We start from the raw sequence: 18,273 nt of genomic DNA, 5'->3' as shown, positions 1-18,273 counted from the left end.
AAATAAAAATTGTTCATCGTTTGTAATTCGTTCACTCATAACTTCACAAAATTCTAATCGCTTATCAAAATCGTCTTCATTAAGTTCTTGTACAAGGTGAATTTTATACGGATAAAAATTATGGGCCTTTAGAATCCTTTTAATAGTACGTCGACTAACACCACACGAAGTTTGCAATTTGCGGGTACTTAATGTAGGATCTACAATAACTTGCCCTAAAACCCCCACTTCTGTTGCTTCGTTCCTTATAGGATTTTCAATATTACGTTTTTTATTGGCGACAGATGCAGTTTCCCGAAATTTAGCTACAAGTTCTAGAACATATTTTCGGTGCACATTATTGTTCTCATGTCGCTCATTAAAAATTTGTGCTGTTCTATTAGCGCACTGATTATTTCCGAAAAATATTTCAATAATTTCAACCCTTTCTGCCGTGGAATATACCATGGTTAATTTATGTATAAAGCAATAAATGATATTTTAACAACAAAGATTGGTCAAATCAATCGCAAACTAATGTACTATTTCCTATTTAAAATAAGTACGTGGCATTCTCTACTTATCTTTCTTCAAGAAACAACTTTTTTTGTCACAAAGGACACTTCAATTGCTATTTTTATTATTAATAATCCATGGGCGTAGTAAATAAAAGCATTTACTTATCAAGAAAATGCTTTTACTCAAATTTCTTCTGAAAGAAGTACAAACTAATTTGATGTACCTATTAAAGTCTACTTTAAACTTTAAATCAATAAATCTCCAAAACTACTGAATTGAATACATGAATTTTATATCATTATAAAGGGAGTTGAAAGACCTTTCAAATAATGGATCATTCGACCCCCCTTTTCATTTAAGATATTAGGGATGATGCCACCCCCGCTTAAGGGGCTGTTAATGTTAAAGTGATTTTATGCCAATTTTGTGTCCCCCTCGAAAACAAAATCGACGGGTCCGAGCGTTTTTTCAAAAAAGGAATCATCTGCCAGTAAATGCCTCTGTTTCGTTTTCGGTGCGCTACCCTGTATAAAGTTAAGTTTAAATCACTTTCATTCTTTATCCAACAATTCATGAAGTTGATTAGAATCAAGTGTTAAAACCTAATTTTCGAATTTTTTTATTTAGTTTATTGTGTCTCAACTACAAGCTTATTGACACTGGGTCAATTTTGTTACTCTACATTTTACATTACATTAGGTACAATTGACAATAAAGTGAATATGTAAAAGAGAAAGTAATAAAAAATAAAACAATAAATTTTGTAATAAAAGTTTGTTTCTCGAAGGAAATCTGAAACAATTCATTCTGAACAAGTTCTAATTGGATGAGGATCACATTTGTAAGACCTTGTATAAAGTATTTTATTTGTTTTTTCTCGTATTTGACACACTGTATAAAAATATGCTAAACGGTTAATGATTCACTACACTTTTTACAAACAGATGATTTCTCCAAAGCCATCAGGTGTCCATGTGTCAGCCGAGTGTGGCCAATCCTTAGCATGCGAACGATTAATTTGTCTCTTCTACTTAAGCTAGGTAGCTGAAAGGTTTCGATGGTAGGTTGTATTTTGTGTAATTTCTAGGTTGAATTCTTCCATAGGCTTTGCAAGGACTTTTTGATTTGGGACCTGAAAAGTGGTTTTAGATCTGATGCTAGTTGATCAGATTTGATATCTGATTTGGTTGTAATTGGTTCTTTTGCAGCAGTATCAGCAGTCTCATTACCTAAAATGCCAACGTGTGAAGGAATCCAGATTAATGTTATGTTTGTTCCAGAGGAGACAGTTTGTTGCTTCATGTATGAATGAACTAATGGATGTTCGGAATATATATGTTTAATTGATTCGATGGAGGACATCGAATCTGTATATATCGCAGTGTTCTTGGCTTTAGTTTGGTTCTTCTTCTTAAAGTGCCGTCTCCCTACGGTGGTTGGTAATCATAATGGCTATTTTTATTTTTGAACTTGCTGCTCTAAACAAATCAACCTATCTGTATTGATACCAATCACGTAGATTCTTCACCCATGAGTTCTACCTTCGGGCAACAGATCTTCTTCCTTGAATCTTTCCCTGTATTATAAGTCTCAAAATTTCATATTTTGGTCCCCTCATCACGTGGCCTAGTTATTCCAGTTTTCTGGTTTGTATAGTGGTGATTAGTTCTGTTTCTTTACCAACCCTCTCCAGTACTTCTTTATTTGTAATTCTATCAGTCCATGATATTTTTAATACTCTGCGGTATAACCAGAGTTCGAAAGCCTCGATTCTTTTTAAATTGAATTTTTTTAATGTCCAAGTCTCAGCTCCATATAATAATATTGAAAATATATAACAGCGAATGGTACGTAGTCTGATCTCCAAATTTAGATTTTTGCACGTTAGGAGTGGCTTCATTCGTATAAATGCTGATCTGGCAATCTCTATTCGCCTATTTATTTCTGCAGTATGATCATTGGTTTCATTGATCAAAGTTCCCAAGTACTGATATTTTTCTACTTATTCTATCACGTTACCATTGATTGTCAATAGGTGATGTATATTTTGTGGTCTTTTTGCATTTCACCTCTTTCATCTTAAAAAAGTTCTCTAACGTACTCCTCCCATCGTCTTAATTTCCCTGGTAAATCTATTAGTAGTACTCCTTTTTGTCTTTTATGTGTCTTTGCTGTCTATTTCGACCCAATCCAGTCACTTCTCTTATATTTTTGTGCATATTTCTCGTATCATATTTTGTTTTTAGTTCTTCTATCTCTTGACATTGTTTCATCAAATAAATTTCCTTAGCTGTTTTGATTTTTTCCTTAATTATTCGTTGTATTTCTTTATACTTTTGTAGATATTTGCCTTTATATTTCCTTCTTTCTTCCATTTGTAATAGCATTTCTTCTGTCATCCACTGTTTTTTAGCCTCTGACCTATGTTGCATCAAACTTTCTTGGGCTGGTTTTAGTAATGTGCTTTTTTATTTACTTTTTATTTACATCCATAAATTGTTTGTTGTCAGTTAGTGTTTTTTGCATATTAACATTTACGTTATTTTTTAATTCGTTTTTTATTTCTTCGTTTTTTAGCATTCTCACATTAATTTTTGGTTGTTGTTTTCTGAGTTTAATTCTTTTTAATTGTATTTTCACGTCAGCAACAACTTGGTCTAAGTTAACATCTGCTCCAGGATAAGTTTTAACTGAGTTTATAGAGTTTTTATATCTGCTATTTACGAGTATAAAGTCTATCTAGTTTCTGACAATGTGGTTTTCTGTATGTGAAGGAGACGTCCATGTATATAGTCTTCTCTTAGGAAGCTGAAACCAAGTATTGGCAATTACCATATTTTTTTCTTGGCAGAATGCTATGAGCCTTTCTCCTTTCTGGTTTCTAGTTCCTAATCCGACCTGTCCAACGATATTTTCAACTGTACCTTTTCCAATTTTTGCATTAAAGTCTCCTAAAATGTAAATAATATCTCTAGATTTTGTTAATTTGATCGTATTGTGCAATTCTGAATAAAACTTTTTGATCTCATCTTCGGTCTTATCAGCTGTGGGAGCATAGTCTTGGACCATATTGATATTACAGTTCCGTACTTGAATTTTCAGCATTATTATTCTTTCTGAGACTTCACTGAGAATCACACCTAGCACTGATTTTCTAATAGTGTTTGTTGCTTATGATGAAAGCTACTTCGTATCGATGATGAGTTTTGTCTCCTCCAGTGTAATAAATATTGTGGTTATTTATTGATATCTCTCCATTTTCTGACCATTGTACATAGCTAACCCCAAGTATATCTATATTTAGCCTCCCTTTCTCTTTAATAACATTATGTAATTTTCCAGGCTGATACATACTTCTTACATTCCAGGTAGCTATTTTTATCTGAGAGGGTTGAGTATTGTTTTTTTTGGTTTTTTGTGCAAGGGTTTCACATGTTGAGGACCGAGGAGGCCTTGCATTCTGATGGTTATCCTCCCCTGTCTAATTTTGGTCTCCTATTATCATAATCGAGATGAAGAACGAAGAAGGTAAGAATAAGACATGGATGACGACAGAGATTCTGCAACTAATGGAAGAAAGAAGGAAAAACAAGAACGATAACTCCATGTATAAAACATTACAGCGAGAGATACAGAGAAAGATCAGAGAAGCCAAACAGAAAGAATTGGAGAAAAAATGCCAAGAAATCGAAATTCTCCAAAGTAAATACGACGACTTCAACGTGCATAAGAAGGTAAGAGAAATTACAGGTAAATGTAAAAACAGAAGAATAAGTAAACTTGTTAATGACAATGGAGAGATAATCGTGGACAAAGAGAGTATCAATGATACCTGGAAAAATTACATAAGAAATTTATTTTTTGATGAGAGAGAGAACCAGCCCCCAATACCTACGGAAACAGGACCACCTATACTAGTGGCAGAAATAAGAGCAGCCATAATATCACTAAAAGAAGGTAGAGCTCCAGGACCAGACGGAGTACAATCTGAATTTCTTAAACTTCTTGATGATGAATCTTTAAGAGTACTATGTAAAATCTTCAATAATATCTATGACACAGGCAATATCCCAAAAGATTGGCTACTTTCAGAATTTATTACCTTACCAAAGAAACAGGGAGCAAAAAAGTGCGGAGAATATAGGCTAATAAGTCTAATGAGCCATACATTAAAACTTTTTCTTAAAATTATACATCGTAGAATATACAAGCTATGCGAAGAGAGAATACAAGACACACAGTTTGGATTCATGAAAGGCGTAGGTACAAGAGATGCACTGTTTAGTCTACAAGTATTATTTCAAAGATGCAGAGATATGACTTGCGATATTTACACCTGCTTTGTGGACTACCAAAAAGCATTTGATACAGTTCAACACCAAAAAATGATGGATATTCTAACAAAAGCCCAAATGGATGATAAAGATCGGCGTATAATACAAAATTTATACTGGAACCAATCAGCCACAATAAGAACGAATTTTGGAGGTGAACCAACGGAAATGATCCAGATTCTACGAGGCGTTAGACAAGGTTGTATACTTTCACCTATATTATTTAATCTATATTCAGAGGAAATATTTAGTGAAGCCTTGGAAAAATGCGAACATGGAATACTTCTAAATGGAGAACGCCTAAACAACATCCGTTATGCAGACGACACCGTTATTTTTGCAGACAGTTTGAACAGTTTACAGCAACTAATAAATAAAGTAAATGAAGTAAGTGAAAGATTTGGACTTCAAGTAAATATAACAAAAACTAAATTTATAATCATCAGCAAAAATAAAGTTAGAGACGCTCAACTACTTATCAATAATACACCAGTGGACCGAGTAAAACAGTATAACTATCTTGGAACAACAGTAAATGAACAATGGGATCACTCACAGGAAATAAAATGTAGAATAGAGAAGGCTAGGAGTGCATTCAATAACATGGCCAAACTCTTTAAAAGCCACAATCTTAATCTGGAGATAAAAGTAAGGCTCCTACGATGTTATATCTTCTCAATATTGTATTACGGAGTTGAATCCTGGACACTAACTGAAGCAATGGAGAAAAAACTTGAAGCCTTCGAGATGTGGCTATACAGGCGAATTCTAAGGATATCATGGACAGACAAGATAACCAACGAGACCGTATTACGAAGAGTGGGCAAAGAAAGAGAGGTGATGTATACCATTAAAAGGAGAAAGTTGGAATATCTCGGACATATAATGAGAAACAGCACTAAATACAGATTACTGAAGGTAATCCTACAGGGTAAAGTATTCGGAAAGCGAGGAATTGGGAGAAGGAGAATATCATGGTTGAAGAACCTGAGGAAATGGTTCTCCACAACAACAACGAATCTATTTAAAGCATCAGTCAATAAAATAATTATAGCCAGAATGATTGCCAATATTCGGAACGAATAGGCACTGAAAGAAGAAGAATTATCATAATCAATAATGTCTCTTGCGCAAATAGTGCTACCCATTATAATTTATAGTTTAGTTTGGTTACATAAGCCTTTTTATACTTGAAGAATGGCGTACAGCTCTCTCTGTAGGATAGACGTGGATTGTGGAAGGCAGAACTTCTGAATGATATTATTTGAAGTTCTTACAGAATATCTGACACCTGTCTTAGTTTTAGATGCATCTGTGTAGAGAATCTCGTCATATGAGTTTTTGTTGACCAGCTTTAAGAAAGATTGCCTCAGAATTTGGCTGTTGGTTTCATTTTTGTGATAATTATTAAGCGAAAGGTTAATTTTTGGTATGTTATTAATCCAAGGAGAAGTTGATGATAGTCTATGAGTATCTGTTATTGAGAAATCAACAGGTCGTGAAAGGAAAGTAAAATTTGAGGTAATGTCTGGCATTTATTGTTAGGCTCACAATTATAGGGTTTGTAAATTAGCTTATATATAGGGTTGTTTTGATTCGAAAACACGCCAGCAAAGTATGTCAGAAAAAGTTGTTGCCTGCTCAGCGAAGACTTTCGGCGGAACTGGATCTGAAAGCTCCGAGATATATTTATAATGCGGTATTCTAAATAATGTCAAGAATCCTTAAATAAGTCTTTGTTGCTGACATGTATACAAAGCATCCATAATCCAGTCTAGAGCGAATGAGAGATCTGTATATTTTCATTAAGATATCTTCATCAGCTCCCCAGTGATAGTTTGTTAAAAATTTTAGTAGATTTAATCTAGCTAAGCAATTACTTTTGACGTTTGTAATCTGTGGTTTCCATGTTAGTTGACTATCAAAAACTAAAACTAGTATCTTGTGTTGATTAGCCACTGTGAGCGGAGTACCATTTAATGTAATTTGAGGTAATCATATGCTACTTGTTCTTCAACTGAATTTAAGTACTTTTTCAGCAGAGATTTTTCAGCAGAGACATTAATACCAAAGCTTATAAACCAAAAAGTTAGTTCTTTTACTGATTTTTGAATTCAGTTTCTAATTGTGAACATATCTTTACTGCAGCAATACATATAACATCAGGTCGTCAGCATATAAGTTGTACTTCACTGGGTAGTGAATATTCTTGCAAATATCACTGTTAGTTATTATAAATAAAGAGGAACTTAAAACTGATCCTTGGGGTAATCTATTTTCCTAAATGTAGGTTGAGGAAGCTTTTCCGTTAACTAATACTTTGAAGTGGCGATTAGAAAGAAACTGTTTGATAAAAGATAATGTATTTTCCGTAATATTGTATTCTTTTAATTTAGTCAATACAGTAGAATGTAATAGAGTGTCGGAGCGTAATACCTCGGAGTAATTATGGACAAAGGCATAACGTTCAGTAAACACGTAGACGCCACAATACAAAAAGCCAACATGACCAAAGCATCAATAAGAGACCTAGTAGGAAGAAAAAGTAAACTAAGAATGAAAACGAAGATAAGATCAATAAATAGTATAATTCTTCCTATACTAACATCTCCCGCATGGAGACACATATGCAATACATCCAAAAAGAAAATACAAGCGGCACACAACAGCAACCTAAGAGAAGCAGCCAACGTATCGAGATACGTTGCAGAAAGATTCCTCTTTAGAGAATTGCAGCAAATCAGAGTGACTGAGATTATGAAAGAAAAAGCAGAAAAGGACAAAGTTCGCAGAGATAGAGAACCGTCCAAGTCACATAATACGAGAGATGATGAGGTATGATGCTTTCCATAGATGGAAGCACAAAAGACCAAAACAACAAACAGTCAAATAATACCAAACATATACTAGAGAGAAAATAATAAAAACACCAGAGAGAAAACAAAACACCAGAGAGAAACCATACAAAAACAACCTAACAGCACACTAAGAAGACAGTTCGTAACTCGAAAAAACTCGTGGACAACCGCAACAAAAAGCGTGGACCCAGTTGCTTTAAGTGGACAAACTTTATATTGTCATATTTTTTTAATATTATAATATAAACATTTTATTAATTTATGATTTTTCTGTTTTAGGCAACCTACAAAAAAAACCAAAAAAACACATAAAAAACGGCCTCGGAAAAAATTTTAAAAATAGTAACAAAAACAGGACTCCCACATGAAGAGCATTTGGCTGATAGTTGTGTCCCTACCGCCCATCAGAGTACTATACTATGTTTTTACTCGAGTTAATACACCTCGCTCCAATGAATTGTTACACCCGAACGTAATTCTTAGAGGCGAACATGTCTCACAGGCTGGGTTTAATTAAATTGCTTGCTTGCTTGCTATTAAATCTTGCTTATTTTGAAATGCGGTTGTGATCTCTGTTTGTAACATCACTAAGTTGTCAGCCATGCTTCGGGATGAGTAGAATCCGAATTGAGCTGAATCTAAAATTTTGTATTTTTCTAGATACTACATAAGTCTCTTGTTTGTTAGTTTTTCTAGCAGCTTACACAAGGTGCATATCAGTGAAATAGGACGGTAAGAATTTGGATTCTTCTGTGATTTGTCCTGTTTCTTGATTGGTATAACGATAGATTCCCTCTATAATATTGGAAATTTCTGATTGGCCCATATTATGTTGTACAGTATAAGAAGTTTCTTTACGGCAGATATGGGAAGATTTTTGAGGAATATGAAGGGGGTGTTACTGGGACCTGCAGGAGAATGTTTGCAAGTTGGAAGAATATTTAAGAGTTCCTGTAGTGTAAATAGAGTGTTTAAGACAATAGATTCAAATTTAGCAGATTGGGAAAGATATTGTACAGGAGGATTTGTTTCTTTGAGTATATTCTTGTTTTTCTTTTGTCGGTAATAAAATATAAGATCGACTAACAAAATGGAATCAATACTAATATTTTTTGCCTAGAACTACCCAAATAGGTAAAAAAGGCGCATGGCACTTGGAAAGTGCCAACTTTTTTTTTTAATTTGTACCCATTTACGGCCAAAGGTGCGTAAACGCAACCTTTATTGTTAATTTTTTTTTGGCCCGAAAATAATTTTTTTTAATGTTTTTTTTTTTTATTGAAGTAACATCTCAATAGATTGAGGTATATAGCATCATTTTTCTTTTGACAAAAATATTACTTTTTAAATATTTTAAGATTATTATAATTTTGCATAATTTAATGATTTATACACATCTTCATACAAAAAATTTTTCCGATACTAATTATAAACTTAATTCATATTTTGTATTCTATAATTATAAAAATATGTTGAAATTTTTATTATTCTAAAAACTTATTCATTCATACTTTAAAAATAAGGTCTATAATTGCATGTTTATACGATGGATTCGTATACACACCTTTGGCCGAAACCATATTATATTTTTTTCGTAGACTAAACAATCTGAAATTACGATTTCGTCAATAGTCAATACACTTCAATACACTTAAATCAGTTTGAAAGTTTCCTTGTGTTTATTTGTTTTATATTCCATATAAGTTGAAATGAGGTAAGCTAAATTATTATCATATGAATGCGTGTATATAGTAGTAGTAGTGCATTTTTTTATTTATTTTAGTAAATTCTCGAAATATGAAATGAGGAGGGCACTAACTACTAAAGAGTTAATGGCTTTGTTAGAAGAAGACTCAGACTGTGAAAATGCTGACTCACTTGATGTGGTTTATGTGCCGCCGAAAACAGATGAAATTTCCGATGTAGAAGACATTGATGATAATATTATTGGTGAAGTAGGAATAAAAACAGATATTGCAGGTACATATGAAATACAAGTGAATGGGAATTCTGACGATTCTGATTTTGATATTCCTCTGAACCACAGATCAAAACGTCCAAAGAAAGAACCAGGCAAAAATAATAAATCCAAATTTGTCCCAAGTCCCAAATTCGATATTTTACAAATATTTATGCATCGCAGAATAACCGTCACGATTTTGAAATGAATGATACAGATTTAAAAAAATTTATTGGCATATGTATATTATCTGGTTATCACACTCTGCCTCAAATTGATATATATATTGGTCGAAGCTCTTTTTGGACTATTGAAAGAAAAAGGATTCTTTGCAACAGGAACAGTAAGGGAAAATCACACTGCTAAGTGTCCTCTAGAAGAAAACAAAATTATGAAAAAAAAGGAAAGAGGTTCATATACATGTGCATTCGATTCCAATTTAGAAGTTTTGGTGAGAAGATGGAACGATAATTCAGTAGTGACTGTAATGACAAATACATGTGACGTTTTACCCCTTATGCAAACTAAATGTTATAACCGTAAAGAACACAAAGAAATTCTTATCCCTCAGCCTAATATAATTCACCAATATAACCAATACATGGGCGGAGTGGATCTACATGATAATGGCATTGCGAATTACCGTATTAAAATAGGAGGAAAAAAGTGGTGGTGGCCGTTGTTTACTAACATGATTGACAGTATGGTGGTCAATAGTTGGAAAATTTTTAAAATTGCGAATGATTCTAAAATTTTTCCTACTGGAGTTTCGTTCGAGATTGGTTCTTAACTTACTAAAATATATTGGACATGCAGAGAATAGTGAAGAAACCGCTACATCATTGTCAAACTCAGTATATGGACGTCCATCTAAATTTACTTTACCAGATGAAACTAGATTCGACAATATTGGCCACATTATATAAAGAGACGATAATAGTGCAAGAAGAAAATGTCGGACGTGCAAAAGTAATACTATTTATTTATGTAAAAAGTGTACAGTGCAGCTACACCCCGAATGTTTCGACAATTTTCATCTTAAAATTTAATTTACAGTTAAGATACAATATGTTCCTTTTTTAAAAATTGTATGCGTATTCGGCCAAAGGTGCGTATACGCACCCACCTGTTTTTCCTTTCATGAGAAAAAAAATTCTTTTTGGTTGTAAATTAGTCTTAATTTATGTGTTTTTAATCCAATCTAATAAATCAATTGTCAAATTTCTCTTTGTTTATTGTCTCGGCCCTTAATGGGTTTGATTTTAGTACATTTTAAAATGTCTTAAATATAATACATCATTCATAGAATTTATTCATCATTTACATGGCAATAGATGAAAAACTCTACGAACTAGAAAAGGAATTAGAGAACATGAATTGGGACGTAATGGGACTATCAGAAGTTAAAAGAAGAGGTGAAGGGTATGTGGACTTACATTTAGGCAACAGGCTCTACTACAAAGGCAAGCAAGATTATATATAGGGTGGAGTAGGTTTCCTAATCAACAAGAAGAGAAAATCACAAATTAAATAATTCATGGCATCTCAGATAGGGATACATACATGATCTTAAAATTATTATTGTGCATATTTATGCTCCAACTGAAAAAGCAACTGATGATGAAATAAAAACTTTTTACGAAGACCTTAAAACATCTATATAGACAACAACAAAGAATCTAAAATAATAATAATGGAATGTTTTAACGCCAAAATTGGAAGAAAGATTGAAAACTCCGAAAACAAGATTGGAAATTTTGGTTTCGGCGCAAAAAAACAGAAGAGGAGAAACACTAATGAAATTTCTGGAAGAAGAAAATATGTATACTATGAATACCTTTTCGGAACTACCAAAAATGAAAAAAACTATTTTTTCTCCAACAACAAAGAATATTTGAAGATAATAAACGACATAAGAACTGGTAGAGACGTCGTACAATTAAAGCGATTAACATGAAAGAATAAAGAAGAAGGATCTTAAAAATTACGAACATATGAAGAGGAGTTCCAAAAGGACTTAGTGGGTAAGTTTGAATCAGATCCTTTACATAATCAAGACCAAATTGACATAAATAAATAAAAACCTTTTCGAAGCCGGACTACAGGTAGCAAAGAATAGAAGAACTATAGAAGACAAAATAAGCAACGAAACTAAACAACTAATGAAGGAAAGAAGACAACTACTAGCGGAAAACAAACACCAAAATGAAGAAACCGGATTAAAAAATGATTGAAAGAACGACTTTTAAGTAACTTTCCTTCAAATAGTGTAATAGTGTTAGATAATGCACCATACCATAATACACAGGAAAATAAATGTCTTATATCCTCATCGAAGAAGTGTGTTATGTAGGAATGGCTTCGAGAAAAAAATATTCCATATACTGCTTCTATGTTGAAGCCTGATCTGTATAACACAATAAAATTGCATAAAGCTCGTTATGCAAAATATGCAATCGATAAAATTATACGAGCGCAAGGACATGATTTATTTAGACTCCCACCATACCATCCAGATTTGAACCCTATTGAAATGGTTTGAGCAGCTTTGAAATCCTATGTGGAAGCCAGAAATGTAGACTTTACATTTACTTTAATACAGCAGCTATCGGACGAATTCTTTCAAACATTTCCTGTGGAATAATGGAAAAAAACTAACTGAAAAAGTCATCGCAACTGAAAGTGAGTTAATATTAAAAGAGTTATTATTTGATGTAGTCTTGGATAATATGGTTATCAACGTAGATGAAGGTTCAGACAGCGAAGATTTTCAATCAAATTCTGACAGCGGAAACAGCGATTTTGATGATAATTGAACAAAACCTGGTAAGTATGTTTTTTTAAACTTTTACCACTAACATTAAAAACAATTTAATTTACCTAAATAGATTATTATTAGCTTTCTAATTTATTAGACTTTTGTTCATTTTAATAATTATGACTAATACTTCACCTAATAACATATTTTATCAATTACCTAATTTTACAGTTTAAAAACAAACCTCTAAAATAATAACCCATTAGGCAACTCCGCATAAATGACCCTCTCTATCGCTTCTCTTGTTCGTGGTTTCCATGGACGTATTGGTTTCAGATAAATATGTTCTAGTGTAATTTGTTCGAGCCATTTCCTTTTCATTGTATATCCAAAACATTCGCGAAGAGCCAAAATACAGGTAGCAAAGAAAACAAAAACTATAGAAGACAAAATAAGTAACGAAACTAAACAACTACTAGCAACTAGCTAAGACAAGACTAAGCTAAGACAACTACTAGCAGAAAACAAACACCAAAATGAAAAAACCGGATTAAAAAATGATTGAAAGAGCGACTTTTAAGTAACTTTCCTTCAAATAGTGTAATAGTGTTAGATAATGCACCATACCATAATACACAGGAAAATAAATGTCTTATATCCTCATCGAAGAAGTGTGTTATGTAGGAATGGCTTCGAGAAAAAAATATTCCATGTACTGATTCTATGTTGAAGCCTGATCTGTATAACACAATAAAATTGCATAAAGCTCGTTATGTAAAATATGCAATCGATAAAATTATACGAGCGCAAGAACATGATGTATTTAGACTCCCACCATACCATCCAGATTTGAACCCTATTGAAATGGTTTGAGCAGCTTTGAAATCCTATGTGGAAGCCAGAAATGTAGACTTTACATTTACGTTAATACAGCAGCTATCGGATAAACTCTTTCAAACATTTCCTGTGGAAGAATGGAAAAAAACTAACTGAAAAAGTCATCGCAACTGAACGTGAGTTAATATTAAAAGAGTTATTAATTGATGTAGTCTTGGATAATATGGTTATCAACGTAGACGAAGGTTCAGACAGCCAAGATTTTCAATCATATTCTGACAGCCGAAACAGCGATTTTGATGATATTTGAATAAAACCTGGTAAGTATGTTTTTATAAACTTTTACCACTAACAATAAAAACAATTTAATTTACCTAAATAGCTTATTATTAGCTTTCTAATTTATTAGACTTTTGGTAATTTTAATAATTATGACTAATACTTCACCTAATAACATATTTTCCGCATAAACGACCCTCTCTATCGCTTCTCTTGTTCGCGGTTTCAGATAAATATGTTCTACTGTAATTTGTTCGAGCCATTTCCTTTTCATTGTATATCCAAAACATCCGCGAAGAAAAGTTTTGAATGCAATAACAAACAAATTTGAACCGTTAAGTGTACCGACCAAACAGTTTATTGATTTCTCTTCATCTTCCGCCTGATCTCCCACTTTGATAAGCATAAATTAGAGACTCTCAAAAATAAACATTTCAGTGTTTGAACGGAATATTACTTAAAATTGTACATCTTCATTTTCAACAGAAGTGGACTCATTAAACTGAGTGGAGCATAAATTTGGAACTTCAGATTCACCGGTCAGAAATAGATTTGATTTTGAGTTCGCACAAACAACCAGTCATCAAGTTGTGAATCATGTGTTTATTTAGGAAGTAGAAAGTTCCTACGACTTAAATGTTTCAGCCGGTAACATTATGACACGTAGGAGTTTATGATTACGAGTTGTTATGTACAGAGAACATTTTGTTTTTTTTATGAAAAACCGCTATATTATTTTTAGTTTAGTAACTGAGAGATAAAGTACAATGAGTGGAAGTCTAAAAAACTACCCGATACCTCGATCCCGATAAATTATGATGATCTCACAATCGAGTATTTGCTTGGTTACCTTTTTCTTTTTTGATCATCTTCCCATTGGTGGGTCGTCTCTCGCCGCATTTACTACTATATTTGTTGCCATTCCGGCTTATAAGATCGTTCTATTCTACTCTTCTATATCTTATCCAGTCCTTGATGTTCTCCACCTTGCATCTAAGTCGTATATCTGTACTTCTAGCTCTGTCGCATAGTGTTTTACCATCAATTTTTCTAAAAGTTCTAAAAGTCATCTCTGCTGTTTCTAACATTATTTTTGTTCTGTCTGTGTCAGGTCGTGTTTCTGCCGCGTATATTATTATTGATCCGATGACTGTTTTGTAAATTCTGCCTTTCATGTCTTTCCCGATAGTTTTATTTGTCCACATTGTTTCATTCAGGCAACCTGCAGCTCTGTTTGCTCTATTCATTTGATCCTCCAATTCCGTTTCGAGCTTTCTGTAGCTAGATAGTGTGATACCTAGATATTTAAACTCCTTCACTTGTTCTATTATCTGACCTTCCAGCTGTAATTCACATCCTAGTAGATTTCCTGTTATAACCATGCATTTTGTCTTTTTTGGGGAAAATTAACATGTTTAATTTTATGACGGTTATATTAAATTGGTGCAGCATACGTTCTAAATCATCTTCACTTTGAGAGAGTAGTATTGCGTCGTCTACATAGCAGATTATTTTAAGTTGTTTTTTTTTTTTTTCATTTGGTATCCATTTTTAGTTCTTTTTTTTTTATTATTTCATCTATGTTCAGGTTGGGCAATAGAGGTCTTAGGGAATCTCCCAGTTCAGATAGTCAGTTAGTTCTTCTTCTTCTTTTACTTTTATTGTGTTGTTTTGGTAGATATTTTCGATCGTTTTGTCTTTCACTTTTTGAACGTCCTTTAACTTAACCGTGTCAAATGCCTTATTAAGATCGAAGAAACATAAATATGCTAATTTGTTGCATTTTAATAATTTTTCTTGCACTTGCTTCGTTATAAATATAGCGTCGGTGCATGATCTTCCCGATCTAATACTTTGTTATTCTTATGTTGGTGTTTTAATTTGATTTAGTATATTTATTATCACTATGGTTGTTAATTTTAGTATCAACCAGGCGTATATCCTTTGTAATTTTCCAGGTCCGATTTGTCGCCCTTTTTGAAGAGAGGTATTAGGATGCTTGATCTGGTTCTGGATTCTTGTTTGGTCAGATCTGGTCCTCCATACTTTAGGAATTCATTTGGTATTGTGTCCTCTCCTAGTGATTTTGTATTTTAATTTCCTTTATCTCTTTCTTCTCAATAAATAAATATATAAATGAAAAGAAAAACACAATACCCGATAAGAATGGACTTATAACTTGAGGATTTAAATAAATCAATGACCCAAAAATATACTTATAGTAATATTTTAATTACTACAAGTATATTTTTGGAAAAAATGAACTTTATTGTTTACCAAAGTATTCGCCTTTAGGGTCAATACACTTTTTCATTCAAACAAATAAATCTTCGAAGCATTTGTGCCACTCCAAATTAGGTATCTCAGAAATGAGATTTTTGTATACTTCGACCGTCTCATCTGGCATTTTAAAACGTTTAATACGTAGTTTGTTTTTTTATTCTAGGGAACGGAAAGAAATCACACGGTACCAAATCAGAACTGTACGCAGGATGGTCTACCAAATCGATGTTTTTCACCTTTAAATACTCGATGCATATCCAGATGCAATAGGATGCAACGATTCCGGTTGTTTTTTCGGAGTTCGTCAATCACTTCTGACAAACAAATAGTTGTATATTATTCAGCAGTAACATTTTCTCTTTTTCTTTCAAACAACAACAAAAACTCGAAACACATTTTATTGACCGAACTGAAAAGAAATCTAATGGTCTACTTTCATTTCAATTTTCATTTTAGCTTCGGTTTTTTTTTAATTGTTTTAGTTTTATTCTTATGGTGATGGCTACAGAATTAGATTTATAGCTAATACTACAACCATCAATAAACTTTTGCATTCAAACAAACCAATCTTCGAAGCATTGGTGCCACTCCAAATTAGGTATCTCAGAAATGAGATTTTTGTATGCTTCGACCGCCTCATCTGGCATCTTAAAATGCGTTTAATGCGTAGTTTTTTGGTTCTAGGGAACGGAAAGAAATCACATGGTACCAAGCCGGGACTGTATGCAGGATGGTCCACCAAATCTATGTTTTTCATCTTTAAATATTTGGTGCTTTCAGGAGCCGTGTCCAGATGCAATAGGTTGTTTTTTCGAAGTTCATCAGTCACTTCTGGCAAAACAATGGTTATATACTATTCAGCAGTGACAATGTCTCTTTTTTCCAAAAACAACCACAAGACCTCGAAACACATGTTATTGATCGAACTGAAAAGAAATACTATCGTCTACTTTCATTCCACTTTTCATTTTAGCTTCGGTTTTTTTAATTGTTTTAGTTTTATTCTTATGGTGATGGCTACAGAATTAGACTTAGAGCTAATACTACAAACTTGGTATAGTTTTACACTCATAATACCAATTCTAAATTTCCTATGGACTACCTAAGTCACAATGGGCGGTGATTTTAAAAACCATTTCAAACATTTCTAATTTGTGTGAATTTGTCTCATAAGAAGTTGTAAATATTTGGTTTTTTTAATTGTTTAAAGAATAAATAAGGACTTTTGGTTGTGAACATTCATTGTGTGCCATCGGTATTCTTTGTTGTTCGTGAATTTGTGAGGTAAGAATATCAAAGTATTAAGATATTTACTACGAATGATCATATTTTAAGATTATGTTATTGTAGGGTTAAAACTTTAATTATTTTTTACTCTATTTCAAGGTATTTTGTTGTTGTTTTTATTAGGGTTATTTCAAAATTAATCAATAAATCATTGAATTCATTTACGAAGTTAAAAAATATTCAAATTAATGTTTTATTATCTTTTTCGTTACTAGTGATTTTATCCTGTTAAATACTAAAGATATTTGTTTTCTCGTAGTTTAAGTTGTAATCTAATATTTTGTGGAAACTTTTTAATCAAATTGTCATAATGGGTATTTAAAAATATGTTTTTTCAATGTTGAAATAGTTTTTGAGTTTATTTTTTAGATCTGAGCATGTACTGGCTAGTAAATATGTGCTGCAGATGTCCAGTATTACTGAATTTTTCACTAATGACAACAAAACTACTATTAACTATTTAAACTATGAGAAAACGAATATATTTAGTCTTTTAGGGGATAAAATCACTAGCACTGAAAAAGATGAAAACATTACTTGAAATATTTTTTAACTAAGACTAAATATATTCGTTTTCTTAATGTTCGTAATGATTAACATATTTTCTTGACAAAACGCAACAAGTCTTTTTCCTCTTCATTTATGCTGCCACACCCATATGAACACACGATGAAATTTATTAAACATTTAACTTAATTTGTATATTGAGAAAGATTTTCGAAGCGAAACGTTTAAACTAAAATTATAATTTTTTGCAACTATATGTATATGTGTAAAGTAAAATATTAGTACTTACTCTAGATCTAAGTTCTCGTTCAATTTCTAGGTCATCCTGAAGTAGGCGGATTTTATCCTAAAAATAAAATAATAATGATTAACGCACATCTATATTTAAAAAGACTGATATTGATGACAATAATAACAATGATAAAGATCGAATATTCGACATTATTAAACAAGTATTAATAACTGTTTGAACGTTTAAAACATTAATTTTGTATCTTTACAGCCTCCGTCACTGGTCCATGATATAATAAATTTCAAAATATTGTGCAATTTAATAGTACAAATGTATCTTCTAGTCTGTTAAATGAATAGTTTTTTAAGCAGTCTTGTTTTATTTCTTAATTTTAGTCTAATATTTGTGATAGACTACTCGTATATACCATAGAAATATAG

General features: G+C 32.4%; 1 protein-coding gene across 1 annotated transcript in view; it reads right to left on the bottom strand.

Moving 5' to 3' along the window:
• The window catches only part of LOC140450388 (paramyosin, long form-like), a 94,911-nt gene that overhangs the window by 64,134 nt on the left and 12,504 nt on the right, over window positions 1–18,273 (bottom strand). The window contains exon 2 of the mRNA XM_072543986.1: window positions 17,891–17,947. Coding sequence (XP_072400087.1) covers window positions 17,891–17,947 — 57 coding nt within the window. The remainder of the gene's footprint in view (window positions 1–17,890; window positions 17,948–18,273) is intronic.

Source organism: Diabrotica undecimpunctata, chromosome 9 (genome assembly GCF_040954645.1).
Source record: "Diabrotica undecimpunctata isolate CICGRU chromosome 9, icDiaUnde3, whole genome shotgun sequence".
Lineage (NCBI taxonomy): Eukaryota > Metazoa > Arthropoda > Insecta > Coleoptera > Chrysomelidae > Diabrotica > Diabrotica undecimpunctata.
Note: the sequence above shows the minus strand (reverse complement) of the source record. Positions and strands in the feature narration are given on the sequence as shown.